Source organism: Coenobita brevimanus, chromosome 71, assembly GCF_032717465.1.
Source record: "Coenobita brevimanus isolate Jiangsu-jjx chromosome 71, ASM3271746v2, whole genome shotgun sequence".
Taxonomy (NCBI): domain Eukaryota; kingdom Metazoa; phylum Arthropoda; class Malacostraca; order Decapoda; family Coenobitidae; genus Coenobita; species Coenobita brevimanus.
The window spans coordinates 39751490-39776445 of record NC_137024.1 but is presented as its reverse complement, the minus strand read 5'-3'; the positions used below and the strand labels follow the sequence as shown (position 1 = coordinate 39776445).

Here is a 24956-nt window from a genome sequence, read left to right as displayed (position 1 = left end):
TTTCAGAAAGGGAAAATCATGTTACTAATCTGTTGAGCTACTATGACAGAGTAACAGACACATTACAAAAAAGAGAAGGATGGGTGGACAGTACCTATGTAGATTTCAAGAAAGCATTGGACACAGTGCCACACTAAAGACCTTTATGGAAACTGTACCATCAAGGAGGAATTAGAGGCAAATTGTATTGTTGGATGCAAGATATTCTCATAAAAAGGAAAATGAGAACAGTACTAAGGGGAAATTACTCATTATGGAGAGAAGTGACTAGCAGAGTTCCACAGGGCACAGTGCTGGCACCAATCATGTTTTTAGTGTATAGAAATGATATAGACAGTAACATGGAAATGAAAGCTATCTAAGTATGTTTGCAGATGATGCAAAAATACAAAGGAGAATTACTAACACAGACTCCTGTAAAGAGCTACAAGAAGAATTGAATAAACTACATGAATGGAGTAATACATGGCAAATGGAATTCAATGTGGACAAGTGTCATGTATTCAAGTTTGGTAAAAGTGGAAAAAGACCTGATTGGGATTATATGTTAGGAAATAAAACCCTACACACATCAGAAAGAGAGAAGGACCTAGGTGTGATTATCAATAACAGATTATCTCCGGCTGACCACATCAGTGAGAAGGTACGGAACATGTATACATTGCTTGGAAATATGAGAATAGCGTTCACATACATAAATGAAGGCATGCTAAGAAAGATAATAACATCATTCATCAGACGAACCCTGGAGTATGCATCAGTAGTCTGGAGTCCTCATCTCAAGAAACACATAGAAAAGATTGAAAAAGTTCAAAGGGCTGCTATAAGATTGGCACCAAGCTTAAGGGAACTAAGCCACGAAGAAAGACTAAAAAAAAACTGAATCTACCAACACGATAGGAGAGAAGGAAAAGAGGTGTCATGATTATGCTATATAAATGCATATCAGGGAAGGAAAAAATAGACTCAGATGAATTACTTAACCTATGGGGATGCATTAGCAAGAGGACACTGCAAAAAAATGCATAAAAAGAGAGGCGATAAGGACGTAAGGAAATTTAGTTTCCCAAATGCACTACCGAATGAAACAGTGTGTGCCAAAATAATTCACAAATTTAAGAATATGTACGATAAATATGATTTAAAACACTGGAAAGTTCGAGCTTGACTTATTCCTGTAAAGATACAATTAGGTAAGAAACACACACACACACACACACACACACACACACACACACACACACACACACACACACACACACACACTGGCAAAAACATGATAGCTCTGCCATGCATAAAGTGTGTGCTTAAAACTTGTTGACTTTTGGCAGCCATTTTTGTGACCTTGACCTTGACCCTGAGTGCCCATTTTTGAACTCATCCAAGATTTTGGCCATATCTTGATACTCTGATAGTTTCATGATGATTGGTCAAGCAGTTCATGAGATACAGGCAAACCTCGGTTTAACGTTGCGGTTGGTTGAGAAGAAACCCATTGCTAGATGGGGTATCGTAAATTGGGGTCGATTTAACACGTATAGTATAGGGATGTGTTTTTCAGTCCTGGGATTCCCCCTCTGCCAAGTCCTAAATCCACCCAGATGAGCCCTCCCCCAAAATTTAAAACCAATCTAAATGGCCTAACAGCTGTAAAAGAAGCTAACCTAAGCCTAAAACTAGTGCCTGTCTCACTTGTACCCAGTCAGGGTCACTGGAGAATGCAATCTCTGACTGGTATTCAAACCTGGTAGAGACGAAGCAGAAACATTGTGTACAGTACAGTCCCACCATCAGATGGTCCCAGGACAATTAAATAAACGTTTGTTATGCATAATAATAATAATAATGGATGAATGACGCAGAATTGTCCAAGATGCGAATTGTTATGATGGAGAATCATTGATGATTTGACGGGGAATGTGATCGATGATGTGATCAGGGTAGCCTTTTCAGTGGCTTCTCTTTATGTCATTTTAGTTACTGCTGTGGTTGCAGAGCTCCATTATTTTCTTCTTCTCTATTTTTCCAACATCTATTTAGAAATTCTGTTATATTTTCAGAGCGTGTTTCCTTGAACAGCCTGAATGTAAACACATGATTTATCAGTGTCAACAGTGCATGAAATATTTACTCTTCAAGGCTTTCATAATTATTAATATATATTTAAAATTATTATTATGTATTCCATGATAGATTAGATGTTCAATGGTCAAACGCCGCCGTGGCTCAGTGGGTTAGAGCGCTTCTCTCTGACCGAAGGGTCGGAGGATCGAATCCACCCAAGGGTCGTTGGTAGACATCAGGAAGGGCATCCGGTCATAAAATGCTACACGCTCCAGTCCAAAAGTCCTCTACCCAGGGGCAACGCCTTAGCCCTTCGGGGATACCTGGCGTAAAATCAAATTATTATTTTTATATTATATAAACACAAAATAATGTGATGGAAAATCGTTGATGTTTTGACGGGGAATTCTTTTGATGGGGAATGTGATTGATGATGCGATCAGGATAGCCTTTTGAACGGCCCCTGTGTGTGTCAGTTTAGTTGCTGTTCTGGTTGCAGAACTCCTTTATTTTCATCTCTGTTATTTTCCAACATTTATTTAGAAATTCCTTTGTACTGTACAGTAAAACCTTGATATAATGGACTTCAGTTGACGGTAATTCACTTTTATCGAAATGGAGGAGCTACCAGACTACACTCTTACACAGTATATCACAGCGGTTCTCAGGCTTTTTAGTGTGTGGCCCTGTTTGGAATATTTCAAGACTTTGTGACCCTCAGGGTAAAGATAGATAGATAGAGAGAGAGAGAGAGAGAGGGAGTAACCAGTATATAGCCAGTCGTATTTATTATGAATATGCTAATAGTGTAATAAGGATAATTACAATTTCAATTAAGTAAATAAAATTCACTGAAAGCATTAGGCCTATTCTTTGTCCCTGCGACCCATCAAAATTCCTCTCGCGACCCACTTTTGGGTTGCGACCCATAGTTTGAGAATCACTGGTATATCAGAATAAGTCTGATAAAGCCAGAAGCGATCCAGACTGCCTAACCACTTTAGCTATGTTCACAACAATAAGGTAAATAACAGACATGTTTATCAGTGTACAGTAGAGTATTATTATGTATATTATACCATTTGGATATAATACAGTACAGTTCTGCAGTGGCAGTGAAAACAGTTTAAAAATTGTTGGTGCAAGCTGGATTAATGTCTGGTATATCAGAGAAAATCTGGGATTTATTTAAAATTATTATTATGTATTCTATGATAGGTTAGATGTTCAGTGATCAGACACAAAATATTCTTTGTTGAGCCCCCTAGTTGTCCACACTGTTTTGCACCTAGTCTGATGGGCGAGAATCCTTTCGTCAAATGACAGTGTTCACTCCACCTGTGACTCAAACACATTAATGTAGATCTAAAAACAGTTTATAAATCAACATAAGCACAAAAGTTAAATATAAAATATCAGGAAAAAAAAAAAAAAAAAAAAAAAAAAGTCGTTAAGTCGGAGGTAGGCCTACGATAGGCGGGGTAGGGTGGTATTTCTACCCCCATCACTATTCCGGGATATTGCATCTAGGGGTATCGTAAATCGGGGTTTGCTCATATAATGGTGCTAAAGGCGGACGATAAAAACTAGTTGATATTTGGCAACCACTTTGGTGACCTTGACCCTGAGTGTCCATTTTTGAACCTGTCTAAGATGTCTTCCATATCTTGATACCCTGAAGGTTTCATGTTGATAACTCAAGCCGTTCATGAGATATAATGGTGCTAAAGTGGGTAATAAAAACTAGTTGACCTTTGGGAGCCATTTTGGTGACCTTGACCTTGACCCTGAGTGCCCATTTTCAAACTCGTCCAATGTTTTAGCCATATCTTGATACCCTGAAGGTTTCATGTTGATAGCTCAAGCCGTTTGTGAGATGTAATAGTAACACACACACACACACACATACACACAGCTGTGGGCAAAAACATTATTGCTCCTCCTTCCTGAAGGCAGGCAATGAAAATGGGAAAACACTTTTATGCACTCTTCAGCTTATACTCGTCACAACTACTGTATTTAACTTTATACAATATCACTTTTTTTTTTTTTTTTTTTTTTTTTTTTTTTTTTTTTTTAAGGGTAGCTCTACATTGAGTACCAAGCCAAATGATTTCCTGTAAACCAGGCAAGCATTTACAAAGCTGGATGGTAACCTTATAACCAACCAACACATGTTCCCTACATGACAGCAGGTGGGTTGGCGGAGGGATAGTGCCCCTCCCCGGAAAACAACCAACTAAAAATACAGACAAGAAGCTTCGGACCAGGACAGACCAAAAGGTGACGACTAAGGACCGAACAAAGGACATGGTGTGGATAGCTGCATGGAATGTAAGAGGTGCAAATGATGAGGTGAAAGAAAGAGTGATTGTCCAGGTGCTTGAGGGTGCAAAGTATGTGGATTAACTGAAACTAAATGGAGAGATGAGAGTGTGAGAGCATGGGAGTATGGATGGGGTATATGAGCGGGAGTAGGTGATAATGAGAGGGCAAAAGAAGGAGCGTGTATTGTTGTGAGTAACAGATGGAAGGAGAATATAAGAGAGTATGGATCAGTTGGCTCAAGGATTGTATGGGTAAGATTGAAAGTTGGACTACAAATGTGGGCGATTGTGTGCATATATGCGCCAACACAAGATCATGTAAGTAGAGTGAGAGAAGAGTTTTGGACAAATGTGGAAGCATGCATGGAAACATTTGAAAGGAGTGAGTGAATTTTTTATTGGAGATATGAATGGAAAAGTAGGGAATATGAAGGTGGATGGAGTAGTTGGTGAGTGGGGTGTGCTTGCAGAGATGGATGAGAATGCAGTGCTTAAGTGGACATTTGTGCTGAGAAGGGGTTGGTGATAGCTAATACCCACATGTATATATGGCGAGTAATGAGAAGAGTGGATGGTGAACTGAATGAACAGAAGGCAATGATTGATTATGTGTGTGTGGATGACAGGATGAGAGGGTGTGTAATGGATGCAAGAGTAAGTAGAGGTTGCAGGAGTGGACTTTCTGACTACCACCAAGTGGTGGTCAGAATCATGGTCCAAATGAAATGGAGAAATAGAAGAAGGGAAGAACAGGAGGAAGTAATGCATACAAGGAGGGTGGAAAAGCTACAAGAGGATGGAAAAAAGGCAGAATATAAGAGGGAAGTGGAGGAGCGATAGGGTAAATATGGATTGGAGCAGATGGGGGATGTGGAAGGTATGTGCAAGATATTCACAGAAGAAATTTGTACAGCATGTGAGGTGGTGTGTGGGGTGAAGAGAAGACAAAAGGGGGTGCAAGGAACAGCATGGTGGAATGAAGAGGTGAGAGAGACTGTGGCACAAAAGACGAAAACATATAGTGATTGGATGAGAAATGGGCATGGAGGAAGCTGAAAGACAGAAGAGAGAGAGTTATACGTAGAGAGGAAGAGAGAGGTGAGAAGATTAGTAAGAGAGACTAAGAAGAGAGTGGATAATGAATTTGGAAGGAATTTGAGTGTAAAGTTGAGGGATTGTAAAAAAAATTTCTGGAAAAGGGTAAAGAGAGTTAGTTGGGGAGTGAAAGATAAAAATGGTAGACTACTAGTGGAGAAGGGAGAAAAAGTGAGCAGATGGAGAGAACACTTTAACCCCTTAACCGTGGGGATGTCGGGAGTGTGCCGTGTGTGTCCCACGGGGATAATCGCGCTCCGACTGACTTTTTAAAAATATTTCCCAGAAATGATTTATTAGTCCTAGAATAGTATAATTACATAAGCTTATGGCACATACCTTCAGCTTTCTTCTGGGATGTTTGTTAAGCCTTCGTCAACTACCGTACGACTTGTGGAGACTTCTGAAGTTGGGTAACGAAGTCTCCACTTTACACTTCCCGATACCCCATAATATGGTTACCACTGTCTGATATTATAACTACAAACACTATTCTATGAACTCAAGTAGTTTGGAATCCATATTCCAAAAAATAAAAACACTGTGAAGGCTTCATAAATTACGAGTTCATACGAGCATTCCACCCATGCTCGTTCCCCGATGGTATTCTGAGGCGGAGCTGTCATTTATTATTCATAAACAGACTCACACTTTATATTCCTAGTACTTTATTACACTTTTTTATATATACAATATTTATATATAAGTTTATTTCGGCACTAGTAGTTTATTTTCACTCCAGGCATTCACTTTCTCGTTAAGTAAACTAGCATAGAGAGCGAAGTTTTTACTTTCACTTTCATTACCCCAAGTATTTATACATGCTAGACCAAAGCTTTCATTTTCACTTTCATTACTCAAAGTATTTATACTCATTCTCATATTACTATTTGCATTTCTATTTACAGTTTCTATTTTATTTACATTATTTACATTTTTGTTTTATTTACACTATGTAATGCACTGTCACTTGCAGTAACTTATAAAACTATTTTCCACAGTTCAGTTATATTTACATTCATTGCTTCACTTGCTATTTACACATTATTTACATTTCCACTTGCACTGTTTTAGAGTCACCAGAAAGATCGTAGTCATTGTCCATCATTATCATTGATATATTAGCCAGTTCATGTTCCACAGCAGAGTCCTTAGCCCTTTACCCCTTCCCACACGAGGTTTAGTAGGGGTAGAGGTGACAGAGCTCTTTGCAGGGGGCTTAGGACACACGCGAATCAGACGTGGTTTCACCTTGAAAGACGACAGTAAACTGAATGCTGTGGCCTAGGGGCAGGGAAGGGTTGACAATGTCAGCGTGGTGACAGCTGCAAATTTATATGCTTTGAAATGATTGGCAGGAAATCTAGACAATACATAAAAAATTAGGTAGTTCCAGGTGAATGTAAATATCACTTAAGCTTCTCCCTTCCGTTCTTATATATATTTTTGTTACGAGAATAGGTCATACGGCACATTTCAAGGGTAAATAAACAGGGAAAAATAGCGAACAACTGCACGTGGGGTGTTGCCAGGTGATAATTATCCTATTCCAGACATGGCAGAATCGGTTACCTTTTCTCTTTCTTTTATATATTATTATGTATAAGAATAGGGCATAGGGCACATTTCAATGGATAAAATGAGTGGAAAAATCCGTCCAGGATTTGTGTAGCGCAGCGCAGCTGGGCAGGCAGGAGGAGAGGGTAATGGAGGGGAGGAAAGGAGAGGAGTCAAAGACAGGGGAAAAAATGGCTAAATTGTCAACAGTGGATGGGAGTGCAGATGACATTAGCAGAACTGAGTATAGCTGGACACTGGTAGTACTGATAGCTGATACAAGCCACCACTTGAAAGCCCGGGTGAATTAAAAATAACACAGAATCACAAAAGTGACGCCCTGCGGTATGACCCCTTGCTCCCAAGCGTCACGAAAGTGATGCCCCGTGGTTAAGGGGTTAAGGAATTGTTGAACATAGAGAATGAAAGTAATGCAAGTATAAGTGGCTGGGGAATGGCTGGGAGTGGCCATGTGAAGGGGATAGAGAGTGAGAGACTGATGAGGAAAGTGTATGTGAGTGAGGTGGAGGGGGGGGAGAGGGAGGGGAAGGCCAAGGATGAGATGGAGGGATGGAGTGGAGAGGTATATGAGAGAGGGGGGTGTGAGCTGGGAGCTGGGCAGTGAAATGGCGGTGGACAGGGCGACGTGTAGGCTATTTGTTTGTGGCCACCTCTTACAGGATTAAGGCATCTGGCAATAGTTAGATAGACTTTTGTTTTTCTTTCGTCTTATTCTACAAAGCCTCAGCTTTCTAACTGTATTAAACCAAGTCTGGTAATCCAAATATTTTACGGTGAAAAAGTGATTGGAAAAGTAAAAACTTGAGTGCACGGCAGTGTCGGAGGGAGGGAGAGCGGACAGAGGGGGAAAGCAGCAGGGTTCTGCTGGTTGGACGGGGGTTGTAGTCACTTATTGGCCAGAAAATCGAGTGGAATTATTGGAAGAGCGTCAGATTGGGCTCAGGTATAAACTGAAAATGGCCATCCTCTCCGCTTGCACCTACTCCCTGCCTCTAGCTGGGTTTTGGCGCTTCCTTGAAAAATTTAGAGTGAAGGATACTGGGATATTTGGATTATTAATGGTTGGATTGAAGGACTTTTACTGTACTTCTCTGCCCCATCTCTCCATCTCATCCATGGTCTCCCCCTCCCTCTCCCCCTTCCACCTCACTCATATACTCTCCTAGTAAGTCTCTCACTCTCCATCCTCTCCTCATGGCCAAACCACCTCAGTGTGTTTTTCCTAACATCTGTCATATCCACATCCACACCACAATGGTCTTTCACTTCCATATTTGTCAGTCTGTCTCCACGTTACTCCACATGCTCCTCTCAGGTAACTCGCTTTTGCTGCACTCACTCTTGACTTGTGTCCATCCAACAAGGTCCAGGCTTTACTACAGTACTATCATGCAGTGACTTCTATACTTCCATGCTCATTCCCCTTATCACTGATTTCAATGACCCAGCAACCTTTCTTCCCTGTTGTACCCTTCCAAGTGCTTCATCCTCCAAATTTCCATCCTTACATATCACACTCCTAAGTAGTTAAATGCACTTACATTTTCCATTTCCTCGCTATCCAGCCTCACTGTGCATTCTGTGACTTCATTTCTCTCAAAGACCATAACTTTTCTCTTCCCTAAATTCATCTTTAGAGTTCATTTCATACATACTGTCTCAAACTCATTCACCAAGCCTTGAAGTTACTCTTCATGTTCATGTAACAATAGTTTCATTTGCAAACAACAGAACAGAAGCTTCCAGTCGCTGCCCTCTCTCATTAGGGATGCTTTGGCATCCACTCCCCAACCTTATGTCTCTTTTATAACTCCATCCATATACACATTAGATAACCATGGAGAAGACACTTCCCAGTATCAGTCCAACATTCAGATAGGAAAATTCACTCAGTTCATCATCCACAAGCACTGCAGCCCAGTTGCCCTCATACATGTCAAGCCTTGCAATTCCCCATTGTTATCACTTAACAGTACAGTATCATCTGCAGACAACAGAACAGGAAGCTTCCAAATATTGTCCTTTCTCATTAGGGCTGCCCCAACATCCACTGTCCTATCTTGTATCTCATTTATAACTCCATCCATATACAAATTGAGTGACCATGGAGACATGACACATCCCTGTTTCAGTCCAACATTCAGATAGAAAACGCATTGCAGCCCTCGTGCCCTCATACATATTCTTCACAGCATTCAACAGTATCTCACTTATTGTATATTCTTAATATTTTCCACATTCCTTGTCTATCACCTCTGTCATATGCTTTCTCCAAATCCTTGAAGGCAGCTCACAACTTCTTTCCCTTCTCTAGAAACTTTTCCACTTAACACCCTAGGATGAATATCTGATCCACACAACCTCTTCCCTTCCTGTAACCTCCCTGTTCTTCTACTAATTCCACTGTTATATCCTTAACTCTGTCAGTAAGGATCCTACTGTGCACTTTTTCTAAATTACAGTAAGAAAACTAATGTCAAGTACAATTACCACACACTTGTTTTTTTGTCTTTTCCTTTTTACAGGGGAATTATTATACCTGAATTCCAGTCCTCCAAGACTACCTTCCTCCCAGGCCAGTCTGCACATCTTCCATATTCATTCTGCTTCTATCTCTCACCCATTCATCAGCATTTCACCCCACACTCCATCACTTCCTGGGGCTTTCCTTATTTTGACTTGCTTCATTACTTCCACTACTTCCATCCTACTGATCTCTACCTTCTTTTTCATCACCTTCCTTCTCCCAGCAATTAATACTAACATTACTTTCATCCTCTTTGTCTAACAATTCCTTAATGGTTCTCTCGATCTGCTCACTTTTCCTCCCTTCTCCACCAACAGTCTGCCATTTTTATCTTTCACTCCCTACAACCTCCTTGATCACCCTGATTTACTGTCATAACCTCTGTCCAGAACATTTTCTTACCTTTCCTCCACTTTACACTCAAATTCCCTCCAAACTCGTTATCTACCCTTTTCTTACTCTCTCTTAGTAATCTTTTCCTCTCTCTGCTCTTCTCTATAGATAACTCTCAATTTCACCTCTGCACTTCCACCCTGTCTCTGCTTTCCACCCACTCACTATATGCTTTCTACTATAGTGCCACAGCTTGTCTCACCTCTTCATTCTGTCATCCTGTTCCTTGCACCCACTTTTCTCTTCACATCACCCCACATACCACCTTACATGCTGCACAGATTTCTTTTGTTAATACCTTGCACACACCTTCCACCTCCCCTATCTGCTTCAAATCATATCTGCCCAATTGCTCTTCCACTTCTTTCTTATGTTATGTCCCCCCCCCTCTGCCCCCCTTCCTCAGCAGCTTTTCTACCCTCTTCATTTGGAGTGCTGCCTCCTGCCCTTTTTCTCTTTCTATTCATGCAGTGCATTTGTACCTTGACCACCACTATTAAGTTATGGTCAGAGATCACATCCAGCACATACCTTCACATTCTCTCATGCTCACACACATAATTGAACCATTGCCTTCCATTCAACCGGCTCACCACCCACCCGTCTCATCATTCTCGACGTAAACTTGTGGATCATTTTGTGCTTAAAGAGAGCATTGGCCATCATCATCCCCCTACCGGCACAAATGTCCACCAGAGCACTACCATTCCCATCCACTTGCGCAAGCACACCCCACTCACCAACTACACAATCCACCATCACATTCCCTATCATTCCATTCATATCTCCACTCAAAAACAGTCTCACTCCTATCAAACTTTAGCCATGCATTCTTCCACATTTGCCCAGAACTCGTCTTTCACTCTGCTTGCATGGTCCTCTATCAGCGTATACACACAGAACTGCCCATGCTTGTATTCTACTTTCAGTCATACCCACACAATCTGTGAACCGACTTATCCATACTTTCTTATATTCTCCTTCCATCTCCTGCCCACATCATTACCAAAACCCTCCTTTGCCCTCTCATTCTCACCTGCTCTCACACACTGCCCATTTCATGGTTGCAGTATCTCACACTCACAATTCCATTTGGTCTCAGTCAGTACACTCCATTTTGCATCCCTGAGCACCTGAACAATCTCTCTCTCTCTCTCTCTCTCTTATTATCATTTGCACCCCTCACATTCCATGTTGCCATCCTCATCATGTCCCTTGTCCGGTCCTTGGTTGTCCGAGGCATTTTTGTTTATCTTTTTAGTTACTTGTTTTACAAGGAGGGACACTGACCCTCCATCAACCCACTTGTTGACATGTAGGAAATACGTATGGTTCGGTTATATGGTTACCACCTTGTGTATTAAATGATTTCCTGGCTTATAGGAAATCATTTGGCTTGTCAGTTAATGGAGAGTCACCCTGGAGTAGCTATACATGTTACCTTATAATTATTGCCATGCATTTGTAAGTGCAACAGACTGTTTACACATTTGTTTAATAAAAGACAAATGTAATAGCGCAAATTGTTGGTTATCATCAAACAAAGATTGTAACCTTGATTTTCCATTCTCCACCACATTAAATGTCAGAGTTTTACTTGCATGGATAGAGGCACACTGAGTTTAACAGTTTACCTGCCTCAAGTTTTAACATTATATTTAAGCTACCTTGCAACACATATCTTTGTAGCCTGATTTAACACTCTGTCCTTCTCCATTTTCAAAAGAAAAAATGGAAATGAGGAAGCTTGATGAAAATAAAGTAAATGAAAGAGAGGAAGAAGATTTGATTACCAGAAGTTCATCAGGAGTAATTTGATGTATTAGTTGTAGTAGGTTTGATGAAAATAAATGAAACAGAGGAAGCTTTGATTGTGAGAAGTTTTCCAGGAGTAATTTGATGTAGTAATAGTAGTAGTAGTAGTAGTAGTAGTAAGCAGTAGTAGTAAGTAGTAGTGGTAGTAGTAGTAGTAATAGTAGTAGTAGTAGTAGCTTAACCCTGGTCTGTCTGACTGAGCAGACATGTCAGTCACAGATAAGCAGCTGATTGTGTGGGGCTGTCCTACAGGTACAGTACAGTACATACACCATGCAGGGATCTTGTCCCCCCTTGTGGTAGACATTGCCACACAAGGGTTAGTCCAAGGTCCATCCCATGTTGAGTTGCAAGGAAATATGGCTGCCGGGTGCATGCTTCAACTGCTCCACCCAGAGTGGAGGCAGTTTGATAGAGTAATTGAAAAGAACGAGATATTTGTCACTTCATTATTCAGACATTTGTCACTTTTTTTTTTTTTTTTATAATCCTGCAGTGGATATGGAAGGGGGTGCTTCGCAGAACATCCATGTCTTTGTGAGAATTGAAACAAATTTTAGTACAGTACTTCAGATAGTGCTGGCAAATCATGTACCCCTGAAACTTGGTAATGTGATCACTAAAAAAAAAAAAGTATGGGTTGTTGGTTATGTTCATATTTCTCAAGAGTCATGTAGGAAAGGTGTGCCAGATGGCTGATACCAGCTTTGGTAACTGGTATCGTCCTTTGAACTGCATGAGGAGTACCGTATGGGAGTTGTGATTCCCGACAGCCAGTATTAAAGACAAGGATCTCATGTTCAGGAATGCCAGAGATGCTTTACACACCTGCAGTGTTGCTGGAGCTACCTGAAGGGAGCAGTTGGAACTTGTGTGTTGTTTGGGGGGGGGGCTTAAGGAAGTTGATAGTGTTTGTGCTTGTACTTGTGTCATAATTTCACAACCTGCAAAAAATATGAGGGGGAGGGAAACTTTCAAGAACCTGCTGAAGATGCCTTAGAATTCTGAGGGAAATACTAAGAGGTTTGGAAGCAAATAAAATGACAGAGAGGGTGTGAGGAGGAGGATGTTTTGAAGGTGTGTTGCAAGGTAAGGGGAACTGCAAATGCAGAGCAAGCAGTAAATTCATTATGGTAAATTTTTGAGTGCTTCTGTTCATTCAAGTTATTTTTAAACATCTTTCATGGTTATTTCATTTATTGTAAGTTGAATGTTTTTTTTTTTCTTTGAGAAAGTGTTCTGAAATGTAACATTTTATATATTCTGATCAGCTTCTGAGTTGGCCTTTGCTTTCAGTAATGGTGCTTGAATTATTTATTTCATTTATGCTGTTTCTTCATATTGTTTCTAGTATTGCTTGGACTTTTTTTCTAACATTTTAAAACTTTAACCTTTCATCTGTTCCCAAGTCCATGTTACTGTAACAGTGCTCTTGACAAAGTAGTTGTAATAATGTAGGATAAATATGTCACAGTTTATGTGCTTGAGATATTTATTAATCTCTAATATCTTCTGTCCGAAATAGTTTTTAGTAACTCTGTGCCTTAATTTATGATTGCTAGACAAGATAATTGTTAACTTGTTATTTACCAGTTTTTCACTTAGTTTTAGCTGGCACAGGACTTTCAATGTTGAGCCCAAAACTCACAACCTGATGATTAATCATTTGGAATCCAGACTTATCAGGTTTTGTGTTCTTGGCACAGATGTAATCTCTTGTCATGCGTAACAAAAAACTCAGCAGCTGCAGCACTTAGACTTGGGACTTATGATAATGGTTGCCATGACAGAAGCAGTCTCAACAAAAGGTGCAACATGACCAACACCAGCAAGGAGGGAGTAAAGGAGAGAGCCACAAATCCTCTCACTCAAGCTCCGGCTCCTCCTCCCACCAAGGCCACCCTACTGTCCACGCCACTATCAGTGAGTACCATGTCCCTTGCTAACACCGCATGATCTCACTACTTAGATTTACTGATATACAGTATACAGTATCATGTAGAGTCATCACAATTACTATGGACTATTTGTATTTGTATAGGTTTCTTGCATGGATTTTGAGGGATTCAGTATCAGTAATGTTTGTTGTAAATCATGTGGAGTGTGGATACAGTATTTCATCTTAATGTGAACTGCTGCAGTGTGGTTGACGGAGCTATTTTGTCATGGTGAATATTGTTATCCAGGTTCATTAAACAAGCACATCCCAACCTAGGGAGAGTTAGAAGCAGTCTATTTGTGCTGTAGTTTGTAAGTGTGGTATAAGGTGACAAACAATATAGTATAAGGTAGATATAGGTTGCAAAACTCTAACCATTGTGTAGTCATACTATGCAGTGCATTATATTTCTTTTCAGTGATTTTTTTTAATGCTGTATATGTATGAATGTATTTTTGATGATCCTGTATTGGTTTTATTGACTACTTGCCACTCTAAATCTTTTTAACTACAGTGTCTTTTCGTCTCCAAGGGTGTACAAAATATTGCAGAGCTATAGTAATGTTACTTGGTAATTGCATGATGGTGGGTAAAGAAACTAGCTTGATCTTTCATTCATAGGCAAAGGTGACTCCAAGGGGGACTCATCAGGTCGCGTACAAAGTTTAAAGGTCACTCTTGGACTTACCTCAAGTAAAGTATCTGCTGCAGGTAAGATTTATTTTAGTCTTTGCAGGTAAAATGCTATGTTCTCTTAGAACTGAGTAGGCTATATTATTCGCTTTTTTTTTTTTTTTTTTTTTTTTTTTTTTTTTTTTTAACCACCCTAGGGCGGGGTGAGGAGTAGCAACGTTCAGTCAGCCCAACGCTTCCATTCACTCCTCATTCAAGCCCCCAAAATCCTGGCTTTGTCTGATATGCCAAAAACTTTCACCACATTCTGTAGCTTCACATAAACATATCTGATAGAGTCAGTCCAGATGCAGTCATGTTAAAAAGGGGTGCTAAATCCCTGATCATGCACTTCTTCTCACAACATTCATCCAGCCAGCTCGGTCTCTTGTCAGTCCCCTAGCCTTACCGACTTCCATACCTCTCTTCCTCACACACTCATCCGCTATGTCCCTCCACCTTCTCCTCGGCCTGCCTTGCCTCGTCCCTCCTTCAGATTCACCCAGATGTACCTTTTTCACCACTCTGTTGTTATCCATTCTCTCCACATGACCAAACCATCTCAGTACACTTTCTTCGATTCTGGTGTCCACAGACTCCCTCACTCCATATCTTTCACAAATCACATTATTTAGTATCCCATCGACTCTCAGTACTCCACATACTTTCCCCAGCAGTCTCATCTCCACTGCTCTCACTCTTGACTTTTCATTTTCATGCCACACCATAGTCTCACACCCATATGTTAAAGTTGGCACTAACATTCCTTCGTGTAAGCCTCGCGCAGCTGCAACACTCAAACCTCTGTTTCTTATCAAGGCCTTCACAGCACAAATTATTTTCCTTCTTTGTGTCACTCTACTTTCCGCTTGTTTTGGATATTTTCCTGCCTTTTCTATCACTGTACTTAGATATTTGAACTCTGATCAATTCCAGTCTCTCTCCATTCACTGTAACATCACCTAGGGTGTCCTTCTCTCACGAGTACCATGACTTTACTCTTTTTTACCTTTACTCTCAAGGTACAGTGCTCATAGACATCAACAAAACTCTGCACTAGTCTACCAAGTTCTTGTCTGGTATTTCCAAGTAGAACTGCATCATCAGCATACAGCAAATTTGAGATTTTCCATCCATTACCATTCATTACCAACACAATCCCTCTCTCCAATACTTATGTTTTTACTTCTCTCATCACCCCATCCATACACGATATATATATATATATATATATATATATATATATATATATATATTATATAATATATATACAGTATACAGTACAAGTCCCATTATTCGGCATCTATGGGACCAGAATGATGCCGAGAAATTAGATTTGCCGAATAATCAAAAACCTACCCACTCAGTACCTTAAATATATTGGTGAACACTGTCATCACCACTTATGGTACGGTATTACAGCTGTGTTTGGAGAGAGTACTGTATACTGTACAATACTGCAATCAATACAGTACTATACCTGAATCTGAAATATGTATATATATATATATAAATTAGTGAACATATACAAGGGTAATGACACAGTAGGCCTACAAGTCAGATAACACTTCCTGGATGGCCGAAATGATACGGAATATTACCTACCAGCTCAGTACATCACTTGTAATGGTGAACTCATCACTACTTATATTATTACAAATATGTTTGGAGTGAGGACTGTATACAGTACTTTTTCCAAACAAAATAAAATAGTCGGAAAATTGCATAAAATAAAGGGATCTGAATTGGTAAGGTCTTTCTGATGAAAGTTATAACTTACATATAGCACTCATTCTTTTGTTCATTTTTTTGTTTACATGTGAAAGGAGAGTACCAATGGAAACAGTAATGTATTCCATGAACCCCTTAATAACCTCCGACATTGAACAACCCTTTACAGTACTGATGTCGAGTTAGTGAGCTATGGAAAAACTGTGAACAATTATGGGAATGGAACGAAGGTCACTGGTATGTTTACACGATTCTACGCTACGATTCCAAGCAGTCAGGGGGTCAGTTAATCTCATATGTTTTCGCCCATTTGGTAAATGCACCGTAGCTTTATCAATTCTCCAGTCAATCATAGCGAATCATAGCATGGGTTTAGGAAGCTAAATAACACATTTCTAGGTGCGCCAGACGATTATCTTCACATCTTATAAGAAAATGGAAGAAATTAAATCCCTCTCTGAGTACGTAAAGTTCTTCCATTCTTCTGAAATCAATTTATTTTTCTTAAAGATGGGAAGATAATCGTCTGGCTCACCAAGCAATGTGTTATTTAGCTTCCTAAACTCATGCTATGATTCGCTATGAGTCACAGAAAGATTGATAAAGTTACAGTGTATTTACCAAATGGGCGAAAACATCTGAGTTTAACCGACTGCCTAACTGCTTGGAATCGTAGCCTAGTCATGTAAACGTACCAGTGACCTTCGTTCCCTCCCCATAATTGTTCAGTTTTCTTTATAGCTCACACTAACTTAACATCACTGACATCGGTACTGTAAAAGGTTGTTCAGTGCCGGAGGTTATTAAGGGGTTAATGGGATATATTACTGTTTGCATCAATGCTCTCTCTTTCACGTTAAGCACAAAAACAATCAAAAGAATGAGCACTAAATGTACGTTTAACTTTCATCAGAGAGACCTTAGCAATTCATATTCCTCCAGTTTATTATTATTGGCCATGTGGAGAGGATGGAGGGTGAAAGACTGACGAAGAGAGTGTATATGAGTGAGGTGGAGGGGGGAAGAGGGAGGGGGAGGCCGAGGATGAGATGGAGGGATGGGGTGGAGAGGTATATGAGAGAGGGGGGTGTGAGTTGGGAGCAGGGCAGTAAAATGGCGGGGGACAGGGTGACTTGGAGGCGATTTGTTTGTGGCCACCCCAAACGGGATTGAGGCGTCTGGCAATAGATAGATAGATAGATTATTTTTAAGTATTTTTCTGACTTTAGGTTAGGTTAGGTTTGGTTAAATTATTAGGTACAGTTAAACTCAGCTAGGTTAGGTTCAGTTAAACAGGACAGTCCCTTCCACCATTATGCTGAAGAATAAAAATACTAGAGCTGTCACAGCCGTACAGCTAAAAACAACGGGGAAACTGATTTAACAAGCAACATTTATTTATAGGTAATGCATTACAGTGTCAGTGGTTCATGGGCTACTCAATTACCGGTAAGTGTCTTTCAGGAATCATCAAGAATGAAAGAATTTCAAGAATTAGTGTGGAGGCTTGGAACGTAACCCTCGCTAATTTGGTGGGGGTGGTTTCTGTAGTGTATGATACAGTGCAATATTGTAATCAATACGGTACTATACCTGAATCTGAATAAAAATATAGAAATTATTGAACATACAGAAGTGTAATAAAACATTAGGCCTACAAGCCACAGATAACACTTCCTAGACTGCCGAGATGATTCCAGACATCTGCCGAACAATCAATGATTTTCGTAAATGGGACTATTTCTCAAAACTGCCGAAATGTCGGATCTACCGAACAATCAGCTGCCGAATAATAGGACTTTTACTGTATATATGTATATATATATATATATATATATATATATATATATATATATATATATATAGATATATATGGATATAGATAGATAGATAGATAGATATACAGTATATATAGATATAGATATATATAGATATAGATAGATAGATAGATAGATAGATATAATATTGGTTGAGCCTACTATCTTGCTTTTATGATATAAAAGCATAAACAGCAGGGACTATATTATAGTCCCTGCTGTTTATGTGCCATTTTTTTACTTGCAATCCTACTACTTTGTAAAGAAAATATACTTCTCTCATCATCTGATCTTGCATCATTCTTTTTGCTTCTTCCCTCTGGTGATTCTGTTCCTTATTTCTTCTTCATCTTTACCAGTGATGACTAGATTTGTTAATCCCTGCTGTTTCTTTTATCAGCATTGGGTTCCTCCTTATAATGTCTTTCACTTCTCTTGTCATGTGTTTTGCTTCAGCCATGTTTTTTAGATCTTGACATGCTTGGTAATCTCCCCGTGAATTTTGTACTTCCTCTTTGTAATTTCTCATCATTGCCTGAGTTATCTTCTCATCAGTGTCTCTGCTTTGCTGTATCAGATTACCTGCTAGTCTAATTATGTCTTTATCATTATTGTACTCCTTCAGAACTCTTTCATGGGTGATTACTGTATTTCCCATTTCATTCATATTTTTCCTTTGAATGTCTGCCTCAGCTTGTAGCTCACCTATTGTTGCATCTTTTCAGTGTAATTCCTTTACCAGGTCCTCATTTTTTTCCTTTTGTTGGTACAGTTTCTTCTTTATTTCATCTAATTTCAGTGTGAAAGTTTCCTCCAGTTTATTCACTTTCTCAGCTAATTTATTAAATGTAACCAGTTTCACCAGGTCTGTGTTGTCATCATTTTGTTTTTTTTACTGTTTCCCTTCGTCTTACCTAAATGCGGTTCTTGAAAGTATCCCATCTTATAGAAGTATACTTTCTACTTACAGGTTAGCATCTCTATTATGTCAGTGTTGGAATTTACCTGGCGCATGTGTGTTGTGATACCCGACGAGGCACCATTCTGTCTGCATGCTAATGCCACAAATTCCTTAGGGCTCTGACTATTTGATATATTTTCTTTGGACTGCACTTTTTTTGCTTTTATTTGATCTACAATCATCTATAATTTAGTTTAGTACTGAGTTTGGCTCATTTTATTTTATACACTTAGGGATTTGACGCAGCTGAGCAGAGCACAGTGACGCACATCTGATCTGTCCCATGTTCCACTCGTGTGTGTGTATTTACCTATTTGTATTTACCTATTTGTAGTACACAGGAATTGAGCAGTGTTCATATTGTCCTGTCTCCATATTCACATTTACCTAGTCTGCCTTTACACACATGAATGTTTTTCGCCTGCACCACCTCTTCGTCTAAGTCGTTCTAAATAATTATGTATTTACCTAATATACCTAATTGTGATATACAGGAAATGGGTTACGCTCGTGTGAACCCGTATCTGTTTCTCAATGAGTCAAATTTAGCTTTAAACTCGGTTAAGTTTTTAGACTGGACGATCTCTCTGTCCAGGCTATTCCACAGGTCTATACTTCTATAAGGAAAACTACAGTACAGTATATTTCTTGATATCCTTCAAGCAGCTTGACTTCAATTTCATTCCATGTCCTCTTGTTGCTCTCTTATTCCATACAAACAGATCTTCTCAGTCAATTTTATCTACTCCTATCATGTTCCTGAACACGGCAATCATGTCTCCCCTCTTTCTCCTTTCCTCTAAGGAAGGCAAATTCAGCTTCTCCAGCTTTTCTCTATGACAGATCTGCCAGACTGGGGACCATCTTGGTTGCTGTTCTTTGTATTCTCTCAATCTTGTTTATATCTTTCTTTTTGTGTGGGGACCACACTACCGCTGCATATTCTAACCTGGGGCGGATCATGGCCACTATCAATTTTTTCATCATTTCCTCATCCATATAATGAAATGCTACTCTTATGTTAGTCAAGAGTTTATAAGTCTCTCTCTAACTATCTTGTTAATATGTTTTTAAAGTGACAAACTATCTTGGACCAGCACTCCCAAATCTTTCTCTTCTCTCGCTTTTGTGATTAATTCATTACCCATCAAATAATTCAGTGATGGCCTCTTGGTACTTTTACCCATTTCCAATATTTTACATTTCTTTGCATTAAATTTCATTTCCCACATCTGGCTTCAATCATGTATCCTATCCAGATCCTCCTGCAGCATTTTACAATCCTCCTCACCCTCTACCGTCCTCAAGATCTTTACATCATCAGCAAACTGACTTGCATAACTGTTCACTCCGTCTACCATATCATTAACGTAAATCAGGAACATTACTGGCACGAACACAGAACCTTGAGGGACTCCACTTGTTACTTCCCTCCATCCAGACATCCTATCCTTTATTACTGTCCTCATTTGTCTGTCTCTCAAAAAGTCACTCATCCATTCCAGGAGTTTCCCCTTCAGTCATCCTATATACTCTAGTTTCCACATTAGTCTCGTATGGGGTACCTTGTCGAAGGCCTTCTCCAAGTCTAAATACACACAATCCACCCAACCGTCTCTCTCCTGTACAATGTCAATCGCTCTTGAGTAAAAACTCAACAAGTTGGAAACACATGACCTTCCACTTCTGAATCCAAACTGACATTCAGCCAAAATATTAATCTCTTCCAGATATTTTATCCATCTGTCTTTCAGGATTCTCTCACACAATTTTGCAACCATGCTGGTTAGAGACACTGGTCTATAATTCAGGGGTTCTTCCCTGTTTCCTCCCTTATAAATTGATACCACATTTGCCGTCTTCCATTCTTGAGGCACTTTCTCCTCTTCCAGAGAACACACAATTAAACTGTGAATTTTATCTGCCAGTTGTTCTCTGCATTCCTTCAGTACCCAATTAGAGATTCCGTCAGGTCCTGGGGCTTTACTTACATCTTGAGTTTCCAGTAAATTATACACTTCCTGTACCTCCACTTTTATATCTTTTATCACCAGTACTTTTTTAATCACTCCCTCCCGTTCCACAAACTCCTTTTCATTAGTGAAAACCGATTGGAAACACTTGTTCACACTTTCAGCTTGCATTGCTGCATCATTATAGACCTCTGCTTCTACTTTCAATTTGATGATTCCTTATTTTTGTTTCAGTTTGCCAGTTACAAATCCATAAAACAGTTTGGGTTCATCCTTGCATTTATCTATTATACCTTTTTCAAAATTCCATTCTTCTTGTCTATGTATTCATGTGTATTCATTTCTAGTTCTTTTATATTCTCCCTTTGTTCTGTTGTTACCTCTCTTTCTCCATTTGTTCCATGCCTTATCTCTTTTTTTTTGCTATCATACACCTTCTATTAAACCACTCCTTTTTCCTGTTTTCTTTCCCCCTTACACTTGGTACAAATTTTTCCACTCCCAGATTATAGAGATCTAGAAAGATATTCCTTTCCCTACGGGAAAATTTTGAGAATACTGACTAGAGTGAAATGGATGAGGGAAAAAAAATATCCGTAAGATATACAAAATCTTTATAGAAGAATACAGGGAAGGAGTCAGTAACTATGTCCCCCTCTGCAAAAAAGATTGGTTTGATCCTTGCCGAAAAGCGGACCTCATATGCAGCAAAATGATCCATCATCCAATCCTACATTACCCCATGAGGAGCATAGGAGCCGGGGCTGGGCAGTTGGTCCCGACATTTAAGATGAGAGCGACCAGCCTCACTCATCCCTGAGTGGCAATACATGAGCAATCAACCCCAACCACCCCTTGGATATAAACCTTCACCGGCTCAATCTGACTGGAGCGCAATAATTACCTACTAAACCACCAGGCGCCAAAATCTGGTTATATGGTTACCACCCAGCGTAGTAAATGGTTTCCTGGTGTACAGAAAACCATTTGGCAGGTCACTCAGTGTAGAGTCACTCACAGGCAAAAGGAAGAGGAAAGAATGAAGGAAAGAAAGACAGAAGAGGGAGTGTAAATTTACCCGAAGGCAGAAGGACAAGGAAAGAATGAAGGAAAGAAAGACAGAAGAGGATGGAAGGAAAGAAGGGTGGTGGAGAGGAAAGGCTAGACACCTGACAGCAGCACTACATTGAGTGAGTGGATGGTGAGTGCCCCCATCTACCACAGTAATAAGCAATTACTATGAGCAAGCAAACCCGTCAGCCATAGACAAGCAATCACCATTGTAGGGCCATACCCTGCAGTGACATGGAAAAAACAGGTACACAAGAAAAATGCAGTGGGCACACAAAACATAATGGTAAAATGGGATAAAATCATGGTAAAATAGAATAAAATCATGGTACAGTACAGTGAGCCAGAATAAAATCAGCATCAACACATAATTTGACCATCCCGCATCGGTCTTACCCAGGATCTCCTGCTTCTCCAGAGTCAGCTCTACCCTCGTCCTTTTCCCTTGTGGAGGGGCCATTATCACACATCTTAAGAAGAGGTATGCAGGGAGTAGCAAGACCAGAAACAGGTAGGGAACAGCCACAAAATTCACCCTGTGTGCTGCCATAGTAAGTGTCCAAGAGGAGTAGTTCACTACACAGTCGCCGCGCGGGAACTGAGAATGACTGAGGATGTTTCTAGCAGATGCTGGGTGAACTACCCAGTCACACCAAACAGTGACACTGGGCTATTCCTTCCCAGCCGTGTGAAAATGTTCATGCAGCCATAATTTCCACCTGTATGTAAGCATATTGTCCTGATAAAATGGAAAAAAACACAAGTACAGTAATCCCGCATTTTTTGCGGATTTTTTGTCTACGGTTTTGCCCTCTCGCGGATTTTCTTAGCATTAATAAGTTCAACAAAAATATCCTTGAATATACAGAAAAAAAACAAAAATGAAATTCCCGCAGCTTCCAATTGTAGCGCGGTAAACTCACGCCACCCTCTGTCCCTTTCCCGTGGCCCCTCTGCCAGTGTTACCATATCTAGCATAATTTTATTCTTTTAGCATAATTTTGATCAAATTTTCGAGTCTGGAATATTTTTTAACATATTAGAAGTTTTAGAATCATTCTAGCATAATTTTGAATGGAATGGAATATTTTTAGAATAATCTTATAAAAGCTACAAATCAGAGAGAGAGAGAGAGAGGACTAAGGTAAGAAGATGTTTGAATAATTGGTTACTTTCAGTTTGGGCTTGGTTGGGTTGGATTAGGTTAGGTTAGGTTAGGTTAGGTTGGATTAGGTTAGGTTAGGTTTTAGGTTAGGTTCGGTTTGGTTAGGTTAGGTTAGGATAAGTTTGAGCTTTGTACTTTACCCATGAAACCTAGGTTTTTCCGATGGATTTTGGTATGATTCATTCGATTTTCAGCTTCATTTCAGTCGGAAATGACCATTTTCTGTGTTTTCCCCCCTCCCTATAACCCCCGATTCCCCAAAGATCCCTCATTATTTCAGGGGGATGGGGGGGGGTCATAACTCAAAATCTCGTTATTTCCGACGGAAACGATGCTCAAAATCGAACGAATCACATCAAAATCCATCAGAAAAACGTAAGTTTCGTGGGAAAAAGCAGTATGGGTAGATACCGATATTTATCCTCTTACTGTATGCAGGTTCATTTTAATATTTTCATAGTAAACAATACATAATTAATATGTTGCACGAATATGTATAGAATTTTATCATTTAGCTTCAAGTTAGCATAATTCATTTTTTACTTGGAACAAATATGCTCAATCTAGCATAATTTTTTCACTGCCCTAGCATAATTTCGTTGTTTGGATATGGCAACACTGCTCTCTGTCCCGCATTCTTCAGTCAACGCCTGACTGCCTTAGGTGGCTGTTGTGGTTGTAACCACACTATGATATGAGCCTCTTGCCTCCCACTTGCTTTCCACATGGCCCCAGGACGTAAGCCAGCCTCACCAAGGGCTAATAATACAATTAGTAAGAACTCCAAAGTGACAAAACGATCAAGTTATGACCTTAGCAGAGAAAATTGTGTTACTGGACAAGCTAAGAAACGACCGTGCGAGTGTTTGCTATCACCAGTTAATGCATCTCTTTATTTTGTACTGTTTTGTTAATAAATGTGTAGATAATTGTGTATTACAGTACGGTGTTTACGTTTTTCCTTCATAATGGAGTATGTGCTTTCAATCTTGTAAGAAGGTATTTCGGGATGAGTATGGAGGTTTCGGGACAATTCGCAGTCACAACAAACACAAAACAATTCGCCTTCATTAATGAAGATAGCTATGGGTGATGCTAGAATATAATTCAAAGGCGACTACAGCGAGGAAGAAACAAGTTAATTATTGACTAAAGGTGCAACTAATAAATAATATCCAGAACCTACGCTACTGAACATAGACTGCTGGATCCCCCTGAAATATAGTTATCAAAGTATTGATTAATTAATAATAAGTATATTGATGAAAGTATTGATTAGTATATTTATAGAATGGCGGGGAATCGTCCAGGGTGCGAATTGTTCTGAAGGGGAATCGTCCATGTTTTGACGGGGAATTGTCTGACGGCGAATTGTCTCGCAATCAGTATGGACATGGACTGTGTGATGGGCAGCATGGTGGACACAAGTGCAAGTTTTCAATTGTTAATAGAGTATTCGCGGAATTGACTTTTCGCGGGGGTTACAAGAACGTAACTACCGCGAAATATGCGGGATTACTGTATTGGTTTCGAACAGTCAGATCACAGCCTCCAGGTAATGGATTGTCTGGAAAGTGGCTGTCCAGATAATCATTTTTTTTTTCTTCTTCTTTTTCAAGCCAGAAGGAACCAAAGGCCAGGTGACATAACTGTTCCTTAAAGAAAGAGAAAGAGAGAGAGAGAAATTCAAGATCCGTTCATTTTGAAATGCCTGGACACACTGTATTTGAAAGACTGGAGATCATAGGAAGTAGGAAATACAGAGGGAGACAGTTCCAGAGTTAACCAGTTGCATCAATGAAGGACTGAAAGTAACAGTTAACTCTTG

The 24956-nt window shown here is 39.8% G+C and overlaps 1 protein-coding gene across 5 annotated transcripts in view; it reads left to right on the top strand.

Annotated features, from left to right (window-relative positions):
• Window positions 1-24956, top strand: part of LOC145406647 (uncharacterized) — a 488439-nt gene that overhangs the window by 346648 nt on the left and 116835 nt on the right. For all 5 annotated transcript variants that reach the window (XM_080277733.1, XM_080277730.1, XM_080277729.1 and 2 more), the window contains 2 exons: window positions 13590-13722; window positions 14360-14449. In XM_080277733.1, the coding sequence (XP_080133859.1) occupies window positions 13590-13722; window positions 14360-14449 (223 nt within the window). The remainder of the gene's footprint in view (window positions 1-13589; window positions 13723-14359; window positions 14450-24956) is intronic.